The sequence below is a fragment of the Mustela nigripes genome, chromosome 3 (assembly GCF_022355385.1).
Source record: "Mustela nigripes isolate SB6536 chromosome 3, MUSNIG.SB6536, whole genome shotgun sequence".
In the NCBI taxonomy this organism is placed as follows: domain Eukaryota; kingdom Metazoa; phylum Chordata; class Mammalia; order Carnivora; family Mustelidae; genus Mustela; species Mustela nigripes.
Genome location: NC_081559.1, coordinates 66,663,421 through 66,684,597, shown reverse-complemented (window position 1 = coordinate 66,684,597; position 21,177 = coordinate 66,663,421). Strand labels below are relative to the sequence as shown.

Here is a 21,177-nt window from a genome sequence, read left to right as displayed (position 1 = left end):
TGCTTTTTATTAAACAGAAATATTTTTTACCAGCATAGAGTGAGTTACAAAGACAGCTTTTAAGGTAGAAAGAAGAAGGTGTGAGAAGACCCTGGGGAAATTTGATAGTTTGCTAATTCCTCCTGAATCTGATTTCAGAATGTTGTTTTATTTTCTCATACTCCAGTTTTTAAAGTAGAGATAGGACTATTTTAAAGATAATATATGACATTTTTAGATTAACCATATATGGGCTTCCTTCCATTGGTGCAGATGTGAGCATGTTTTGGACTTAAACTTCACATAGTTCTTTTGTTACAGAGATCTACTTTCATTTCTCAGACCTTAAATACAGATGGGAGTTTCTGTCTTTATAGCAGTGCTGCTACCGGATACGATTCAGCCTTGATGGGAAGGAAGTCTCGTGGCCAGATGGGTGGAGATCCATGTACAAGGCCATAAAGATAAAAAATGGAAAGAAAAGGAAAGCTACAGGATTCTATAACAAGGATGAACCTGACTGTGGGCAGCTGCTTGTTCTGAGGGTTGGAGCTTCTTTAAAATTATGAAAGTATTGAGTCCACTGATTTTATTTGTAATTTAGTTTATTTGGGGGAGGATAGTCACTTCAAAAAGATCAAAATTCAAATAATTCTTTTACAAACCCTGGCCCCCAGCCACCCGGTTCCCCTTCCTAGAGGCAGCCAGTATTACTAATTACGTGATTTTCCTTCCAGAATTATTCTGTACATATACAAGTAAATATGTGTTTACATGGATTGTGTTTCTGTGTATGCATACGTGTTCTTTATCTTCTCTTTTCCTAGCAAATGTTTGTGTCATAGATATGCTGTTCTATACTTTGCTTTTTCATCCAACATGAAATCTTTAAATTATATCAATAGATGGTCTTTTTTATTCTTTGAAAGCACTTTAAAAATGTCCATGTCTATATTGGGTGAGAGTAATTCTTTTTTTCTTTTTTTTTTTTTTTAATATTTTATTTATTTATTTGACAGAGAGATAGAGAGCACAAGGAAGCAGAGCAGCAGACAGAGAGAGAGAGAGAAGCAGGCTCTCCGCTAAGCAGGGAGCCCAATTCATTCCAGGACCCTGGAATCATGACCGGAGCCAAAGGCAGCCACTCAACGAACTGAGCCACCCAGGTGCCCCGAGTGGGTGAGAGTAATTCTTAACCCAGGGATCAGACCTGGTCCATAGTAGCATTCAAGAAATGTTTGTTGAGTGAAGGGGTGAAGTAGTGAGTGAATTTATTATTTTATTAATTTAAGGTACAAATAAAAAGAGGCAGAAAGCTAAGAATTGTCTGAAGTTCTGAGACTGTTGACCTAACCTGACCCTGGGATAGAGGGAAATCTAAGGGTTAACATCATAAAGTGTGAATTTCTTGGGGCACCTTGGTGGCTCAGATGGTTGAGCCTTCTGCTCAGGTCATTGGGATCAAGCTCCATGTTGGGCTCCCAGCTCAGCAGAGAGTCTGCTTCTCCATCTCCCTTTCCCTCTCCCTCTGCCTCTCCCCCTGCTCATGCTCTTTCTTTAACTCTCTCTCTCTCTCTCAAATAAATAAATAAAACCTCTAAAAAAATTAAAAACACTAATTTCTTTTAAAAAGGCATATCTCGGGGTGCCTGGGTGGCTCAGTGGGTTGATGCCTCTGCCTTCGGCTCAGGTCATGATCCCAGGGTGCTGGGATCGAGTCCCGAATCGGGCTCTCTGCTCAGCAGGGAGCCTGCTTCCTCCTATCTCTCTGCCTGCTTCTCTGCCTACTTGTGATCTCTATCTGTCAAAAAAATAAATAAAATCTTTAAAAAAAAAAAAAAAGGCGAATCTCCTAAGGCTTCATACTAGGAGATGTCAATAGGAAGATTTCTCTGGAGGTGGAGGAAGAATGGGAGGCCCCTAGATTCCAGGAGTTTCAAATGCAAAATACGGAGTTGGAGTAGATTATTTCAATGGGTTGTTCTGGCTCTAAGATTATGTCATTTATAATTCTGCAGTTTCCTGACTGATTACCAATTACAAGACACTTGTGTTGAAACCACATTTATAGAGAAATAAAAAAATGAGGTGTCCTTCCTTTAAGATGATAAAGAGCCCTACAGGTTATTGATGAAAATGTGATTATTAGGAATCCAAGATTCAGACTGTAGAAAGTAGTTTGCAATGATTATATTCCTCACAAAAATTTATTGGCCAAACTCTTGAAGCAGAAGCAGATTTATGGGGATAGGAACTAATACCCCACACATTGACATATTTTGAGAAAATCAATACTCTATAGTGTTAACCTGTAAAAGGCCAAAAAAAAAATCAGATAAAAACTGTAATATTAAAATTACTCAATAGTAAATATAATTATTATAAATCATAATGTCTGTAATATATTTAACAATATTTATTAAATATATTTAGTTATTAAAATAGTAAGTAATAGTAAACATAATTCATAGTAAAATAAATCTTTTTTTCTTTTTTCTTTTAGTTAAGTATGAGAATGAAGCTAGTAAATATTGGAACACATTTTATAAGATTCATAAGAATAAGTTTTTCAAGGATCGTAATTGGCTGTTGAGGGAATTTCCTGAAATTATTCCAGTTGATCAAAAAACTGAACAGAAGCTGCAGGAATTATCATGGGTTCATGCAAAAACTAGTGCTGCAGATGGTTTCTCAAGAAGGCACTGCCCTACTATGCCTGAAGAAAACAATCATAAGAAAAGTTGTGGTTCATCAGGTAGTCAAAGCAAAGTGGGATCACATTTTTCCAACCTGGAATCTAAAGAAAACAGAAAAGGACCTCTGAAGACAAAATTGTTTCCTGGTAGCAACGCCACTTTCAGAATCCTAGAGGTATACTGTCTGGCCGGGGCAAAGATGGGAGGTGGCAAATAGCTCTGAAATGTGCATTCCACATGACTTTATTAATAATCCAGATTTTTTAGGGGGAAAATTATCAAATCTAAATAAGTGTTCAGTATACTTCTGTGCATAAAGAATATTTAAAGGACTCATGTCTATCATCAGGTTCTAAGTTTGGTTTTTAATTTTTTTTAATTTGTTTTCATTTCTAACTTGAAGGCAGTTTTAAATTCCAATTAAGTTTTGGCCTTAATTTCTATCTCTTCCTGTTATTAACCCTTTTTAAGTGAAAAATATATAATAATGAGATATATAATTAACTGTAATCCAGTATAGACATTGACTTTCTATTTTTAAAAATAAATCTCTTCCTTCTGTTATAAAGGTAATATATATTGATTAGAGAGTTTGCAAAAGAGTAGATAAAAGTATCTACCATCTCACATACAAGGGAGTTAACCACGCTTAACATTTTACTAACTTTTCTCCTTTTGTTTACACTGTTTTATACAGTTGAGCTATACTGTACCTGTATTTTGGGGTTTTGCTTTGTTTTTACTTAACATTATAACATAAACAACATAAGCAGTTTTTCTATCTTAAAAATTCTCTATGAATATTTTCATGGCTGCAAAATATTTTCCTCACAAAATATATCTGTTTTTACAATACTAGACATTTAAATTGTTTTCAGATTTTCTACAGAAAATATCTTTGGGTGTAGACTTTTCTCCATTTTCTTTTATTATCTTGGGTTAGATTTACTAGCTCATAATTTATTTTAAAAACTTAATGCCCTTGGGGCGCCTGGGTGGCTCAGTCATTAAGTATCTGCCTTCTGCTTGGGTCATGATCCCAGGGTCCTGGGAAGGAGCCCCGCATCAGGCTCCCTGCTCGGCGAGAAGCCTGCTTCTCCCTCTCCACACCCCCTGCTGTGTTCCCCTCTCTTGGTATGTCTCTTTCTGTCAAATAAAATCTTTTTTAAAAAAAGTTTTAAAAAATTTTAATGCCCTTAGTATATATTGCCAAATCACTTTTTAGGAAGTTGTATTAATACCAATTCATGGCAATGTATGTCTGTTTCATCATACCCTCATTGGTTAGAATATTCTTATTTTAGGGGCTCAGTTGATTAAGCACCTGCCTTCAGATCAGGTCATGATCCTGGGGTTCTGGGATCAAGTTACACATTGGGCTCCCTGCTCAGTGGGTAGTGTCCTACTCTCCCTCTGCCCCTCCCCTTGCTCTTGCTCACTCTCTATATCAAATAAATAAATAAAATCTTTTTTTAAAAAGTGTTCTTATTTTAAGTGATTTCCTCTTTGACAGATGAAAATTATACCATGTTTTAATTTGCATTTCTTTGATTGTTAACTAGGTCACATCGTTCTTCAAATGTTTAGAAACTATTTGCACTTCTTTTGTGTTCTATTTATTTCCTTTGCTTATTTATGTTATTTTTTTAATGAATACTATCTTTTTACTGTATTCATTGCCAATTTTAAAAAAAGATTTTATTTATTTATTTGACAGAGAAAGAGAGATCACAAGTAGGCAGAGAGGCAGGCGGGGGTGGGGGGACGCAGGCTCCCTACAAGGAGCAGAGAGCCCAATGGGGGGCTCCATCCCAGGACCCTGAGAAAATGACCTAAGCCAAAGGCAGAGGCTTAACCCACTGAGCCACCCAGGCACCCCACCAATTTTTTTTACAGTGTGTTGGTCACCTTTTAATTTGGTTTGAGTTTTGGTGTGTAAACATTTAAAATATTTCCATAATTAAATTTATCAGTATTATTCTTGTGACTTATTCCATTGCTTTCGAGTTTAGAAAACCCTCTGATTCCTCTGGGGCACCTTGGTGGCTCAGTCAGTTAAGCATCTCTTTCTGGTCAGGTCATGATCCCATGGGCTCCCTGCCCAACAAGGAGTCTACTTCTCCCTCTCCCTTTGCCCCTTCCCCTGCTTGTGTGCACTCTCTCTCTCTCCTTCTGTCAAATAAATAAATAAAATCTTTTAAAAAGTAGAAAGAAAGAAAGACCCTTCGACACCTAGGTACATTTTTTTTCTAGTTTTTTTTTTTTAATTAAATAAAAAAAATCTAACATTTGGTGAGGAAAATTTAACCTTGTTTTCATGATATTTGTTTATTCTTTTGATTTTTTTAGGTTGGCTGTGGAGCTGGAAATAGTGTTTTTCCAATTTTGAACACTTTACAGTGAGTTTTAAAGTTTTCTCTTGTAAAATTTTACATATGTATGGGGCATTAAGAAATTCTGGGAAAATGTCATCTATATGCCAGTAGTATTCTTGTTCACATATAAACAATGGCTTAAACAACTTTCAAAAGAGTTGTCTTAGTCCTAGTGTCAAATTTTGTGTGAACTAGGAATTACTCTGAAAAGAGTGTTTCACAGCTGTGGGTTGAAGTAATTTTTTAAGCTTGTGTGTGTGTGTGGATGAGAGAATAAGAAAAGAACCAGAGATTTGACCGTTCCACTAAGCTGTGAATTGCTAAACTTCAGAGTTCCGTTTGCTCCTCCAGGTCTGTAGGAGCCATTTCCCACAGAGAGAATTGAATTTAAAGATTATACTTTAACCTCATTTTATTTTGTCATCACTTCTGGAGCCACACCCAGTATTAAGACTTCCCTTTGTCCAATGATTGTCTCTAGACTTGGAATTGTTTAGAGGTAACAGCAACTATCCCTAAGACAAAAAAAGCAGGTGTAGATAATAGGGACAGAGGTGTTCTCCTTCTGCGTCCTTCCTGTTCACTGCCTCACATATGTGTTGTGGTATTTCCATGATGAAGACAACACTCCTCACAAAGATTTTTCTAGCACTTGTACCTGTGGCTGGTCTTCTTTTTTTTAAGTTTACACAGTAGCTTTCACATTATTTTTCCATTATAAAATTGACATGAGCACATTGCAGAACATTACCATTAAAGGAGAGGAGGGTAGGAATCACCCATCATCCCCATCATCCTAACATAGCTGCTGTCAGCATTTTTGTTATAATTCCTTTCAGTCTTTTCTCTATGTGTATTTTAAATTTTAATGATGGGGTTTTTTTAGCTTTTCCTTATGAAAATGTGAAAGCATTCAGAAAAGTAAAGAGTAATACAGTGAATTCTCATAAACCCACCACCTTGATTTAACAGTTAACACAATGCCAACATCATGACACTTTATTTTTAAATACTTATGATGTCTCTCCAAAAAAAAAAAAAAAAACACACAGTGCATTCTTCATTACTATTCTAAACCTAACATAATAAATAGTAATTTCCTAATACCAGTAGATTACCAGTTAAAGTGGCCAGGCAAAAGATAGCGGCAAATTTGCAGTTCTCTTTTCATACTTATTTTCTTTGTTTTCCCTTTTCCCCATTTCTGGACCAACATTTCCTGCTGTTTTATACCACATACTCAGTTTCCTTCACCCCAGTAACTTCTGATCTTATAATACCAATAAATTTACTACTTTGGCAATTGATAATGAATTGCTTTATGACTCATCTCAAGGTATTATTTAGCATATCATTTATTTAATCTTGTCTCTCCAACCACTGCATATATTCCTTGAAATAGAAAATATATTTTAGGGCGCCTGGGTGGCTCAGTGGGTTAAGCCGCTGCCTTCGGCTCAGGTCATGATCTCGGGGTCCTGGGATCGAGTCCCGCATCGGGCTCTCTGCTCAGCAGGGAGCCTGCTTCCTCCTCTCTCTGCCTTCCTCTCTGCCTACTTGTAATTTCTCTGTCAAATAAATAAATAAAATCTTTAAAAAAAAAAAAAAAAAAAAAGAAAATATATTTTATCCTAATCTGATTTTCCAGGTAACCAAACAGTGCAATACAGGTAGTTAGAGTTCAATACATATTGGATAATATCTCTGAATTCCTAGTTGTTCTATTTTTCCCTCTTCTCCCTCCAATGAATGATTGCAAGCACTTTTTTCCTCACATCCTGATACTTCTTGGCTGTATTGTTTTGTTTTAATCATTGTAGCTTGATAACCTAAGATAGTTAATTCATTTTTAAAAAGCATTCAGTGATTTTTTTTTCACCTTCCAAAGGGAAAATTAGACTCTTTTCCCCACCTAAAAATATATGTTTTATTACTTTTGGAGAGTATAAGATTAATATTTTACATTTTCTGAATATTTTACCATAATTAGACCTCTGGAATTGAGAGGTCATATCATTCTCCAAGGATCATTTAATGCTTAAACCCCCTGCCAAGAGAGTGGTGTGGTGGTAGTAGTGATATTTACACCTGCTTCCTGGGAGAAGGGCCAAGGCAGTCAGCTGATTTTACAGAAAAGCTCTGGAAAGTCATTGGGTGGTCACAAGACCTCAGCTTGGGCTGCTATTGCAGTGGGAATTCAGTCTCAGAGGTCATGCTGCTGTCCTAGGAGGACACATGGCAAATGGCACATGCTTTCCTTTAGCTACTAGACTATTCTGTATCTTGTGGGTGTTTAGCAACCAGTGCCCAAAGGTTGACTGCATACCTTTTATAAGGAGCTAGATGTGCTAGAGTCCAGAGAAGCATTTTGAGTTATATGGAAGCTTTTACAGAGCTGTGATAAGTTCTTAAGTTTTTAAATTCCTGGAAGGCAGAGGCAGGTCTTCCTATAATAATAATATGATGGTTATAATAAAAATAATAGCAATAGCAACAACAGTTACAACAATGACTAACATTTAGCAGGTGCTTACTCTGAGTTTGGCACCTTTTTGGAAACTTAAATGAATTGCTCCAATCCTTACAATGACCTTAGGTGCCATATTTATCTCTGCTTTATAGATGAGGAAATGGAGTTACAGAGAAATTAAGTAACTATTCCAAGATCATACAACGGAGTGGTAAAAGCCAGGATTCAAACCGTAGGCAGTTTGGTTCCAGAGCCCTTGCCCTTAGCCATCATATCACATAGGCCTATATGCATGTTAGTGCTTCCTGAGAAAGTTCAAACACATGTGACCGACCACCCAGGAAGTTAGCGGTCACAAATATATGGATTTCATAGGAAACATACAGGTATCAGCTGGAGTAAAGCACTGTTTTTTATATGGAACAGATGAAAAAGGCAAGCAGCACAAGTCATAACCAAATCCTATTTATCATATTTTAACTAATCTATCCATCAATGGGTAGCATTTAAGAGTATAATCTGAGCCTGGGTGGGATTTTATTTGTGGAATACATATTTGTGTTTGTATTTCATATGTATTTAGTAGTTCTCCTTGCTTGAAATGTCTCCTGAACCAAATTAGAAGTTCTAATTATGTGTTTTAAGGCCCACTTATATAATCTGCTACATACTGGTTTGAGCTCTCAGGATCAACTCTGCTTCTTATCCCTGGCATAGGACTCCCATCTCTAAGCCCTTACACCATTTACCCTACTCCCCACTCAGCAATGCTATTCACCTTCTACAAAATTCTGAAGACTTAACACCTTTGGAACTCTGCCCTATCCACAACGCTATAAAAGCTATATAAAACCAATCATGTCCTCAGCTAGGCTATAAAACCCACAAGAGCTAGGACCATAGTTATAATTATTGTTTAATGACAAACTAATCTCTTTCTGGGATTCAGACATGGTATTAAGTAACATGATGCAAGGATTATTTGGTACCATCATACTAGGGATAATCAGTAAGGGTACTGGTCCACAAAATTCAGAGTATATGTGTGCCCATGAGTAACCGCCATCCAGACATTGTAACTGAATTTTAGGTAAAGGCTAAATAGAACTTGTCTACAAGTTCAGTGGAGGCCACTTAAAACTAATCAAGACTTTGATATGGATAAACATCCCCTGCCAAAAAATGACTGACTTTAAATTTATAAATAAAATAATTCACAGAGTTAATAAATGGAAAATTCAGGATTTAAACACAGATATATTTGGCTCCAAAATATATACTTTTACTATTTTATTAGACAATTTCATTTACTACCTTGTATTCTAATGTTTCGTACATAAATGAGGCTAATAAATGTTTAGAAGTTGTGTTTACATGATATTAAAATATATATATGTTTCTGTTCCATTAGGGGCATCAGAGCCTCTCTGAGAGGGTCAAGAACCAAATGAGTTGTACACAGAGAAAGGGGACTGAAGCACCAAGGACACAGGGGTCTGAGAGTCCTTGCACACAGGTCGAATTTGACTAAGCTATGAAGGAGCTATAGGCCTTACTGGCTGGAGGCACAGAAGAAAGAGTGTGGGGAGGTGGGGGGAGCAGGAGAAAGATGGAGCAGTGATGATGAATAGCTTTGGAGGTTTCCCATGTGAGAGTATGATGGGATATAAGGGTAGGTAGCCTTACATAATGGAGAACTTCAAAAGCAGGACAGGAATTTGAAAGTTACCCTGTAATTAATGGTAAGCATTTGAGACAATGCTATTTCAGAAGCAACATGAAGGCACCCATATGCCATTATAGAGAATAATGTCTAAAAGGAAGAAACAACCACCCAGGTGTCATCCAAAATTCTATTAAAGAAATACTTTTTAACAAGTTCAAGCCTACAGTTTCCTTCTGTAACCTGAGCATAGATTAACTCTAGATTTAAATATTGGTTTCATTTTCATAGGAATGTTCCAGAGTCCTTTCTTTACTGTTGTGATTTTGCTTCCAGAGCTGTGGAGCTAGTAAAGGTATGCTTCATATTTTCTTTAAGGAGAGCCAGGTAAGGATCTAATTTATTTGCTGCTGCTGTGATATTTTTGAAATATTTCAGATGTTATCTGTGACCATTTTTAACCAAGCTTTTACTATTTCTGGGAATCATATCATCAGCTGATACCTAAGGTATCACCTTAAAATGATAGAAGTTGTTTTGTATTTAAAGTTGAAGGTACTGGTACACCCAGAAAGGTCAACAGGTCCTACAAGGTGATCTTTTTTTTTTTTTAAGAGCGGGGAGAGAGAGAGAGAGAGAATCTTATTTATTTATTTATTTATTAGAGAGTACATGCACACAAGCTGGAGGAGGGGCAGAGGGAGAGGGAGAGGATCTCAAGCAGACTCCCTGCTGAGCGTGAATCCCAGTGTGGGTCTCATCAGCCCTAAGACCATGACTTGAGTCACACACTCAAGTCATGGTCTAAACTAAAGAGTCACATACAACCAACTGAGCCACCCAGATGCCCTGGGGAGAGAATTTTAAGTACGCTCCATGCCTTATGTGGAGCCCAGCACAGGGCTTGATCTCAGTATGGGGCTTGATCTGAGAACCCTGAAGTCATGACCTGAACTGAAACCAAGAGTCAGATGCTTCACCATGAGTTACCCAGGAGCCCCCTACAAGATGATCTTATTCATATTTATGTCCCTAGATCCCTGCACGCAGTCTAACATGTAAGAGGTACTCATTAAATTAAAAATTATGAAGTTACGGGGCGCCTGGGTGGCTCAGTGGGTTAAGCCGCTGCCTTCGGCTCAGGTCGTGATCTCAGGGTCCTGGGATCGAGTCCCGCATCGGGCTCTCTGCTCAGCGGGGAGCCTGCTTCCTCCTCTCTCTCTGCCTGCCTCTCTGCCTACTTGTGATCTCTGCCTGTCAAATAAATAAATAAAATCTTTAAAAAATAAATAAATAAATAAAAATAAAAATTATGAAGTTAAAAAAAATTGAGAAGGCACATAATACAAATGTAAACTGTCCTAGACTGTTGGAAAAGCAGTGGGGAGCCTGGACTTGTTTGACCAATCCCCAAAAGCCAGTAAGCATTACCTTAGCAAAAAGTATTTTTAGGAGATGGGAAAGGAATGGAAATTCTGCTAACAGAAATGTATAATCAGTACATGGAACTTAATTTCTGATATTGAGTAATAGTTAATCATGGTAGACATTTTCTGAAATACTGAAAAGCCTAAACAGAGAGATAAAATTCACCTATAATCATACTTCTTAGAGTCCTATGGTGAATCAAGGTTAGGTATTTTGGTATATATCCTTCTGGTATTGTTTTATGGGCAAATTTGTGTGTATGTATGTTCTAATTTTTTTAAATAACAGCCTTTATTGAGATACAGTTCACACACCGTGGAATTCACCACTTTATACAATTCACTGATTTTAGTATATGTATAAAGTTGTGCTATCATTGCCATTATCTAATTTTTGATTATGTAGTAGAGGATATTTGTATTTTAAGCCAAAGGAGGCATGGAACAAGCAGTAGGAAAGAGAGCTGAGGACCATCTCAGTGCCTCTGAAATAATATATGGTAGTCTTTCAACAATGTTGCCTACTGAATCAAAGGCCTGCCCTATTCCTCTTTTTATTTTATTTATTTATTTTTTGAAGTTTCTGGACCTTTTTTTTTTTTTTTTTTTAAGATTTTATTTATTTGACACACAGAGAGAGAAAGCACAAGCAGGAGGAGCACCAGGCAGAGGGACAGGGAGAAGCACACTCTCCACTAGCAGGGAGCCCAATGCGGGGCTCAATCCTAGGACCCTGGGATCATGACCCGAGCCTAAGGCAAGCACTTAACCGACTGAGGCCCCCAGGTGCCCCCCTATTCCTCTTTTTAAACGAAAGAGGGATTGTGAAGAATGCTATGAGTCCAAGCACAAGACTTAATTTTTTATGGCAACTTGAAATAAGCTTACAGAATACTGAATCTGAAATAAAGTGCATCCAGATTTACAGAGGAAAAAGGCACTAGGAGAAATATAAAGTTTGACCTTTTTATTTTAAGAAAAATGCTAGAAGTCTGCTAACTGCTTATTTCCCCCTTTTTATTCCCTTATCATGATAGTTGCACTCGTCCTACCGAGCAGCCCAGTGCTATGCCTTTGTTCATGACGTCTGTGATGAGGGCTTACCTTACCCTTTTCCAGATGGGATACTGGACGTCATTCTTCTTGTCTTTGTGCTCTCTTCCATTCATCCTGACAGGTAACCAAAGACAGAAGGGCAAAGCAATGTGTAAAGCCCCTTTATCAGTTGTAGTTTTCAGAAATATTTTTTAAAAAGTGACAATTCTTGAATTTATGATTTAGTGAACTACACTGTGTAGAACATGCAGCCTTTTAAATGCAGTTTTTCCTTTCTTCCGACTTGGGAAAGAAACTGGTCAAACTGCTTCATTAGTGAGCTTTCTATCACTGTCAGAGAAGTGAGCATTCTCTGGCTAGACACATTCCTATTAAAAGTGACGGTGCTTCAAGGAAATTACAAATTCAGAACAGCCTAATAGACTCCCAAGAGGGAAATTGTACTTGGTGATCAGAAACAAACATCTTTGATTTAGTATCTTACTGAATGTTCGTGAAGAGGTGGGCTGTGAATCTGTTTGGTTTCACACCGGTCTGTCGACAGGCTTTAAAAAATTTGTGTTAAAGTAGTTCTCCAGTGAATTAGAGGTACTCAAGATTTGCTAGATTAACCTTGGACCTTTATCATCTAAGATTGGCTATTGCCATCATTTAAATATTTATGACTTAAAGTTTTTGTTCATATATTGTTTTGAAACAGTCGACATAGCTTTTGTCCAGAGAGGAAACAGAAAGAGATACTACCAGCTGTTAAAATGATCACCTCTCTTAAAATTCTGCCACCTCATTTGTATTAAGACACACGTGTGGTGGCAAGGGTTGTGCATGTGTAAGTTTTCTTAAAATTGGATTTTCTGCTGCGGCAGTAGATTCAACCCCGAAAATTTCCTCTGCTGGTAGATAGAGACTTGACATCAACCAGTCTTTGTTTGATGAGTGTGACCCTTTCCCAAAGAAACGGAGTTAACGTGTGCTTTTCCCTTTGCAATTACAAACTCACTAGGACCCTTTATAGTCTTTTTACTTCTTTAGAGATGAGCACTTTGATTGCTTGTTGAAAGACAAATTAAATTTCCAAATAAATCCGAATGAAACATATTTTTGCACCTGGTGAGACATATCACATTCCCTGAAGCCACTTTTTCCTCCCACTTTCTATAATCTGTGTCTTTCTGCTAATCTGTTTAGAATATTGGCATCATTCAGGTACTGGTAGAGAGAGGTCATCTATGTATTTTGTTTCATAGTTAAAAGAATGAATAGTTAAAAGGATGGAGTAGGTGGTTAGAGAACAAGATTTTCTGTTTGACACCTATAACAGGAAATGTTTAAATTCCAAATAAGACCACAAAAATTCTACTTAAAATTAGTGTAGATAATGTATTTTCTCATGATTTGAACTGAATGTTAAAAAGAAGGGGAAGCAGATGTCTTGGAAAGATAACTGTTATTCTACGTATAAAATAAATTCAGATGTATCCTGTCCCTAGCCACTTTCTTACCTATATAGAAATGATCTGAAAATAAGGTAAGTTGAAGGAAGGCACTACTAAGTGAAAAGACAGTATCTTTAGGGTCATTTGGGACTCTGGTGGTATATTCAGCCCCGTGGAAGTTTTAGAAAAGTGGCTTCCTACCAGCTTGAAAAATCCATGCACAAATGAATGGCAAGCAGTTCTGCTAGACCTTGAGACTGGGGAATCCAGCTTAAATGGGAACAAACTATAAGAGGCTAAAAAAAGAAGAGCTAACTGTCTTTACCACTGAAATAAAAGAAAGTACAATATGTTTACCACAGATCCAAGCATAGAGAAGGCAATCAACAAATACTCCTTTTTAAAATCTCTTCTTTTCCTTTTCCTTACCCTCCATCTAGAGGTAGATGAGGATAGCAGAGTTGGCCCAAGGCAGATAAAGAAAAGGGGCCCTTTCCCATTTCTTGTCTTGTCCATTTCCCCCAGCCCACACTCACCTGCAGTCCTCAGGAACTGGTTCTGGAATTTGGCACTGAGCCAAGCAAAGTGGACGGATGAAGAAAAGCAGCCCCCACCCTTGCTTTTACCTACAACCCTAGATGTTAAAGGATAGTTGGGAAGAAAGGATTTGCAGAGGGAGATGGCTGCATTTTGAAATATTTGGCTGTTTATTTTTCTGCATTTATGTTTCATACTTTGTTTTAGTAGTAATTACAGAAAGGTATTCTCTGTACATAAGACATTTATCCTGAATGAGAATACTTTAAGGTTTAGATATGGTTTTCTTTAATTGCCGAACTCTAAGGCCATAAACACAGTGTGAAAATAACCTCTAACAAAATAAACAAGGAAAAAGAGTTTTCTTTTTTTCCCTTTCATGTACTTATGTTCCAGTTTTTTAAGAGAGCATTTCATCTAATTATGCCACCTCTTTATGTTACATTTCTATCTTGTTTTCATAGTGACTTTCATTTTCTCACTACTTCCTTCATAACCTGACATAAATCTGGCTTTTCTCTCCTTTATTCCACTGAACATTGTTTTAATTGGAAGGAATTTACAGATTATCTGATGCAAACTCCTCATTTTTAAAATAAGAAAATCTAGAAGCTTTAAGTAGCGTGGATAACGCAGAGATAGCTAGGACTCAGCACACAGGCTTCCATTTACCATTCTCTGCTCAGGGCAGACACTCATAACTGATTTTGTACCCTAATTGTCATTCCCACTGAGCTCTGTAGGCAGCCCATGTCAGTCACTCGGCATGGATATGAGATGTGAAATCTTTGCCATCTCTGACCCATAATCACACATAAGACCATGAACATTTAACCAAAAACATTAAGTCAAGAGCAGTCACAAGGGGTTGTATTTGATTGGGAACCAGATGAAAAGAATAAATAATAAAAGAAAGTAAGTAAAGGCTTCCCAGTATTGAGCTGGGGCTTGGAGTGTGAATAGAATTTAAATAGGCAGAAAGTAAGAGAGAATTCTTTGAGGGGAACCACGTGAACAAGGGCATGGGTTGCTTCGGAGCCAAGCTTGGAACAGTTTGGGCAGAGTTGATGCTTCACATTATGATGTAGTGGGAAAGATGTTGGAGAAATTGAGGCCAGTTGAAGGAGATCTTAAGAGCCCAGCTAAGAAATTGAGATTTTATCCTATGGATTAAAATCATGAACATTTTTGAGCAAAGGGATGATTTGACAAAGCCATCATTTTAAGTAGAATAATTCCTCACTGATATGCAGGAAGAATTAACAGGGGAATAGTAAAGGATGTTAGAAAGTATTCTGTTTCCAGGCCTAAGGAGGTTTCAATTTGTACTAAAGGACTACAAAAGGGAAACAAAAAGGAGACAAAACATCATTTAAAAAACGAAGACCTAGAATTGGATGACTACGTGGTTGTGGAGAGTCTAGTGAAAGAGGAGGAAAAGAAAAGGGGTTAAAAATACCTCTGAGGTGTAGCACTTCAGTGAATGATGGCACCTTTGAACTAAATAAAGGAGAAGGGGCTAGTTTTGGAGGAAACATGATCTCTGTTTAGATATGTGCAATTTGGGATAGCTCCACCATATTTTTTATCTTGCAAGGAAAATGAGGTGACTTCAGTGTTTATCTGCCTTGGGACTACCGTAACTTGATAGAAATACCAGGGACTATGTAGTTTTGCAGTGCAGCTTTGACATCATCAAGCTCTGCAAAGACACCACTCAGTCATTTGGGTGATTACCTTATACTCTAGGTTTTCTGAGTCTAATCGTTTAGCAAGTTTTGATATCCATTTTCCTTTCTGTACAGAATATTTTTGGTTTTGTCGCCCTTAGGTTTGTGGTGAGATTTTTTTGGCCCCATGGAACTTACCTTATTTTATCTTTTAAAAGGTTAAATGTGGCATGTAAAGCAAGACTTCTGCAGATAGTATCTTGCTTTGTTTTCAAAGGATGCAAGGCGTTGTAAACCGACTGTCCAACTTACTGAAACCTGGAGGAGTGCTATTATTTCGGGACTATGGAAGATATGATAAGACTCAGCTTCGTTTTAAAAGGGGTATATTCAGTTTGGAATTCTTTTCATGTGTTTTTAAAATGCCGTGTTTATATTTTATGTCACATTTCTGTTTTGTTTTAAGGAATACTAAGTTTCTCTGATCACAATTATGTTTTTTAGGACATTGCTTATCTGAAAATTTTTATGTTCGAGGAGATGGTACCAGAGTATATTTCTTTACAAAAGGTATGCTTATCTCTAAGGGAAAGTAATTAGCTGAAGGAACTCTCTTTGGTTACTCTGTAACCACACTGTAACTGTTCTATGTGAAAGCTCGAAAATGGCCTTTTCGTCTTTTAATCTTTCTCCAGTTGAAACTGCTTTAAAGAATCGCTTGTTTCATTCTTATGGCCAAGTGAAGGTGTAGTCTGTTCCATTTTGGAAGTACTGTTAGCCCAGATATGAATAAAATGATGACATACCACAGCCAGAGGAGGGAACATGATTTTAAGAGTCCATAGAAAATTACTTATCTCTTGTCAATTTCTCATTTTTAAAAATGAATGAGTGTTTAAAATTAATTCTCCACTCAAGGATTTTCTCCAAACTTCTGTGAGTACTTTTATAATGTGCCATTTGGGGTCTCTGGAAACAAAAAAAAACCTCAGAACAGAGGGCACCTTTCAAAATATTGAAATCTGCAACCAGTAGTATTGTATATCTGTTTATGCCTGCCATGTTAAGCTGTTCATACTTGGTGTATTTTTGTGAAGTAGAAGAAGTCCGCTTGGTTTTACAGGTTTCCTTAACCAGTTTGTACTGGGGAGTCTCTTAGTATAACTGAAATTTAGATGGTCAGTCATTCCATTAATATTCCATTGTTCCTGACTGTCCCCCTTCTCCCACCACCATGCACCAGTCACATATACATTTGATTGCCATTTTTGTCTCACAGGGGAAGTCCACAATATGTTCTGCAAGGCTGGGTTAGATGAGAAGCAAAATCTGGTTGATCGTCGTTTACAAGTGAATAGGAAAAAACAAGTGAAAATGCACCGAGTGTGGGTTCAAGGCAAATTCCAGAAACCATTACACTTGATTCAAAAAACCTCCAAGTTGGGATTTTCACTCCTTTTTCATGGCTGAATCATGAGGATTACACTGTACAAAGACTTCTGTAGATCTTTCATTTTTGAAAGGACAACCAGAAGAAAAGAGAATTTGTATATCCTGCTGTTTATCATGGGTGAGCTCTTTTGTTTAAGCACTCGTGAATGATTTGGAAGAGTGTACCGTATTCCGTGTTTTCAAAGCTTAATGTGCTCAAGCTTGTTTGTGTTTATGTCTAACCATTTTGTTTGTTCTCTGAAATTTATAAGCTTTCAATTAAATTACTGCTATAAGTCAGATGATTCTGAGAAACCATACCCTGCCATTTTTTAGAAGTGCAAAAAAAACATTTGTTTATATGTTAGTCTAATAGAGTTAAACTCTCTTCCTCTCTTATCTGATAGCAGAGAGAGACAGTACTCCTTTGTTCCCCCCCCCCCCCAAGTCCCAGGGCCTAGGTGAATTTTTTTTTTTCCCCTTTTCTTTTTACCCCAAAACTCTTTTTTTTTTTTTTTTTTTAATTCGGAGACTAATGTCTGAAATAGAATTTTAGTTTCTGTTTCCTAAAATTGGGGAAGTATGACCCATGCTAACATTATTTTCAGGCTATTATTAGGTGTACACGTTATTGTAAGCTCTCTTTAAGTCAACTGTTATACCCCCCCAAAATTCTTATTACCACCTTGCCTCAAAAAGGATTTAAGTTGGCTTGCAAATTGCACTTTGTAAAAATGGAGTTTCTAAGATTGGTTTTTCATTTGTCATACAACATATACTGAATACTTTACATTGTGCTAAATTATATGGAGTAATACAATAAATACAGACCCAGCCCTGTCTTCAGAGAGCATAGATAGAATCTGGCTGTCAAAGCAAAACATGCACATCCCAAGCCTCTAAATCACAGTCTCAGGTAATATATAAACAGGTACTCAAATAGGGAACTTAGCAGCTAGCAGACTTTGAGCCACAGAAATCTAAAAGAAATGGAAATCTCTAGAAGGACTACCATTGGAAAAATTCAGTTCCCACTCTTTTTCCTTTTTGAATGCACTTAAAATTCAGTTTTCGGAAGAATGTGATTGGTCTAACTTGAGTCATGGATTCATCTCTCAACATTTTGGGGCAGGGAAGCTTCATTGATGGTGCCACCTGAATGTATGGAGGTGCAGGAAAGTTCCTCAAAGGAAAAGGAAGGCACTGTTATCAAAAGAAACAGTCACAAACAGCGCGTCCCAGAGTAGTGTTAGTGGCAGCAATAGTGGTTCCAAAGAGAAAGATTAGTTGGTGGGAAGGAAGGGGGAAACATCAGCTTCTGGGGCGCAGTGGATGTCAGCCTAGTCCCTGATGGGGAGAAGACAAGTGTGTTTGGTGTGGGCCATTCCCCATGATGAATTGTGGAGAAAAGATGGGGTAGTAGTCAGCTGCTAGACAGCCTTGAATAGAGGGCACGTGGGCTTCTAGTCTCTAGTCTGGAGCAATCCAAGGTTAGTTTGTTTCTGTTTTATTCTACTCATGTTATAAATACATTTAGAGAGATTGAGGTATCCCATATGTAATGGAATGCAGTGAGGCCAGACATCGGGGCAGGAAGACCACATAAAGGGTTTTGCATACACTTGCCTTGGTGGCAATTCCTCAGAAGTACAATATCAAGCTTTCTGTTTACATGGCATCAGTCAATAAATGCAGAAGTTAAAATGTGCCTGAGACTCTTCACTCAGTTGTATTTCATAATTAAAGAATACATTTAAAAGCCAAACTAGTCCTGAAAGTATTACATACAACTAGGGCAGTTAAACACGTTAATGTCGCTATGGGAACCCCAGCAGATCTTCTTGTGCCTCAATTTAAAAATCGTGGCCTAAGGTGGTTTTAAAAACAACAGAAGGTAAAATCATTCTCACATTCTCACACATGTAAATTGTACTCTCTCTCTCAGTCCTAAATAGCAGTTTCAAGCCAGGCTTTTGACTGGCAGAGTAAAATTCAGCTTTGTGTCTTTCTATAATGTATTATAGCACGTAGTTAACCTTTAGAAACTTCAAAAATACATCAGCCAAATTTGGACTGTGAGACACAAACTGGGCTCTTCTGGGCTCTGTCTAGCATAGACCTCCCGTGCCACATGGCTACTCGGTAGGGCCATTTCTACAAGTGTCTTTCCACTTGTCTGGTCAGTCTTTTCTCTTGCTTAGCCCACCTAAATCAGCCCCCTACTTAAAGTTTGCTACTAGACAAAATACAGATTTTTGGCGGCGGTGGGAGGCCGGTGGAGAGAAAGACCTGATTTGGAATATTGCCTGTAGGTATTAAAAAATCATGAAGTGTTGCAAATGTATCTGCCTGGATATTAGTTTAAAATATTTGATAGCTGCATGAAATTCTTATTTTTTCCGCATGGACATAAAGCTAGGACCAGTTAGTTAGACAGAATTTGAAATTTAAAAATTCATCTTCTGAGGGAGCTGAATTTCAAAAGGACCATTTTCTTTCTAACAGAAAAAGATGTTCCTTCATCTTCTTACGATACAGAAACAATGAAATAGTCTATATTAAAAATGCAGCCTCTTTTCTCTCCACTTCTAAAAATTCGCTTTTGAGAGTTTTCCAAATGTAAAAACTCTCACACATGAAGAACTATTCAGAATTTTGTAAGAACGTCAAGGTAACAGTTTCTATTATTAAAAGTTTTGCATTCAGTGTGATAGATTTATCTTATTGAAGCACTCAGTGAATGTTGATTTCTGAGAAATTACTTGCTTTGCTTGATTCAATTCCATATGCTTTGTCTCTAAACTATGAACACATGGAGGTTTCTACCATTCTGCAATCTAAATAGTCACTATACTCTAGTTTGTATGGGAAAACTCACCCATATTTAGACTGCTACACTTCAGGTAAATTTCTTGCCCCCAAACTCCTGTGCTGTATTCCTATGGTTTGCCAACTCCTCAAAGCCAAGTTCTGAAGCCTGAATATATCACTCGTTGTTACTTCTAATTGGTTTTAATGTTTATTATGCTCCTCACAAGTGCAGATAACTTCGCATTTGCATCACTAATAGACCTCTTTCAGAGCCTCCGCAGCTCCTGCTTCCGGCCTCTGTTAGTCACCAGTAGACATCGAGCTGGCTTGGGTACTCCCCTACCTCCCCTCCCTACCTCCCCGCCCTGCGCTTGTGAAAGTGAGTTGTAAATTCTAAAGCACTGAATATATGGGAAGTATTGTTATTAATAACAGCATTTACAGTCTACAAGGGCACAAATGGAGAGTATTCCAGCAATAGAAACTTTTTTAGTGGCTTTATGAGACCTTGTGAGAAAGACCGTAAGATGCGGTGGGAAAGAATTGCCTCAGAGTCAAACAGAAAGTATGGGTCTTGGTTCCTTTTGAACCACTTAACTACTCTTAATTTAGCAACCAGTGCTGAATCTTCTATATACTATATTTTTAAGTATTGCATTATTACTTCATTTCATCTTCAAACGCCTATGAATTCATTTCTGTCCTGACCATTTAACAGATAACACTGGGGCTCTGAGACTTGCCCAGATGTCACTGCCAATCCATGGCAGAGCCACGGTTTGGACCCAGAACTGTATGATTCCAAAAACTCTAGTCTCATCAGCACACTTTTAATCGATAGCTCACATGCTGCTGGGAAAGCTGCTGGAGAAGAAAAAGAGCTCCTGAATCAAGCAGAGAATTATAGCAATGGGTAGGAGTTTGGATGAGACAATCTACAAGGTGACAGCTCATTCCAGATCCAGTGATTCTATGAAATAAATACCGTTGCACTGGTCCACAGTTACAAAATGGGAAGGAAAAGAAGGAAAGGAACTAAGAGGAATGACAAAGCAAAAGCTTTCAATCAGTTCTTTTCAGCATTCTGCATATGTTTACTTCTGCTCCTGCCCCACCCCCTTTTGGCTTCCACTTGGCTTCCCTCCGAGCCGAGCCAGCAAGCCGAGCACCCATCGCCTGCATACTCCTCACTAAACAGAGGGGGGGGGGGGAGGAGGCAGTCTGAAAAGCCTTAAAATGTCTTCCAAGGGATTCAGCTTTAGTATAATCTAAAAGATGTGAATTCAGGGATTGTCAGCAACAAAATACGAGTGAAAACATCTTTATTTTAAAACATTGTATGTACGTTAATGCCACATTAATGCCAATTCGAGCATAAAACGTTGAGCATTTATGGTTTGGGATTCGAGAGGCACAAAGGTACCTGCAAGATAGCTTTGGTGTTGTTATAAATATAAATAGAAGTAAAATAACAGTTGCATCTTCATTTATAATGAATCTTATATTGTGGCTTCAAAGCTACAGAGGAGAGTGGATGCCAAAATCTGTCTTTCATTAACATATGCCTTACATGACAGGGAAGAGGTGTTGAAGACAAAATTACTTTTTCCTCTGAGTATGAATCAG

The 21,177-nt window shown here is 37.7% G+C and overlaps 1 protein-coding gene across 5 annotated transcripts in view; it reads left to right on the top strand.

The window, feature by feature from the left end:
* The window catches only part of METTL8 (methyltransferase 8, tRNA N3-cytidine), an 85,853-nt gene extending 67,405 nt beyond the window's left edge, over positions 1-18,448 (top strand). For 4 of the 5 annotated variants that reach the window (XM_059394153.1, XM_059394151.1, XM_059394152.1 and 1 more), the window contains 7 exons: positions 2,483-2,850; positions 5,025-5,074; positions 9,475-9,538; positions 11,648-11,787; positions 15,587-15,693; positions 15,814-15,879; positions 16,589-18,448. In XM_059394153.1, coding sequence (XP_059250136.1) covers positions 2,483-2,850; positions 5,025-5,074; positions 9,475-9,538; positions 11,648-11,787; positions 15,587-15,693; positions 15,814-15,879; positions 16,589-16,779 — 986 coding nt within the window. In that variant the 3' untranslated portion in view covers positions 16,780-18,448. Of the gene's footprint in view, positions 1-2,482; positions 2,851-5,024; positions 5,075-9,474; positions 9,539-11,647; positions 11,788-15,527; positions 15,694-15,813; positions 15,880-16,588 lie in introns of those variants that run through there. The other variant, XM_059394155.1, reaches the window with a different exon arrangement.
* Positions 18,449-21,177: the final 2,729 nt, after the last annotated feature.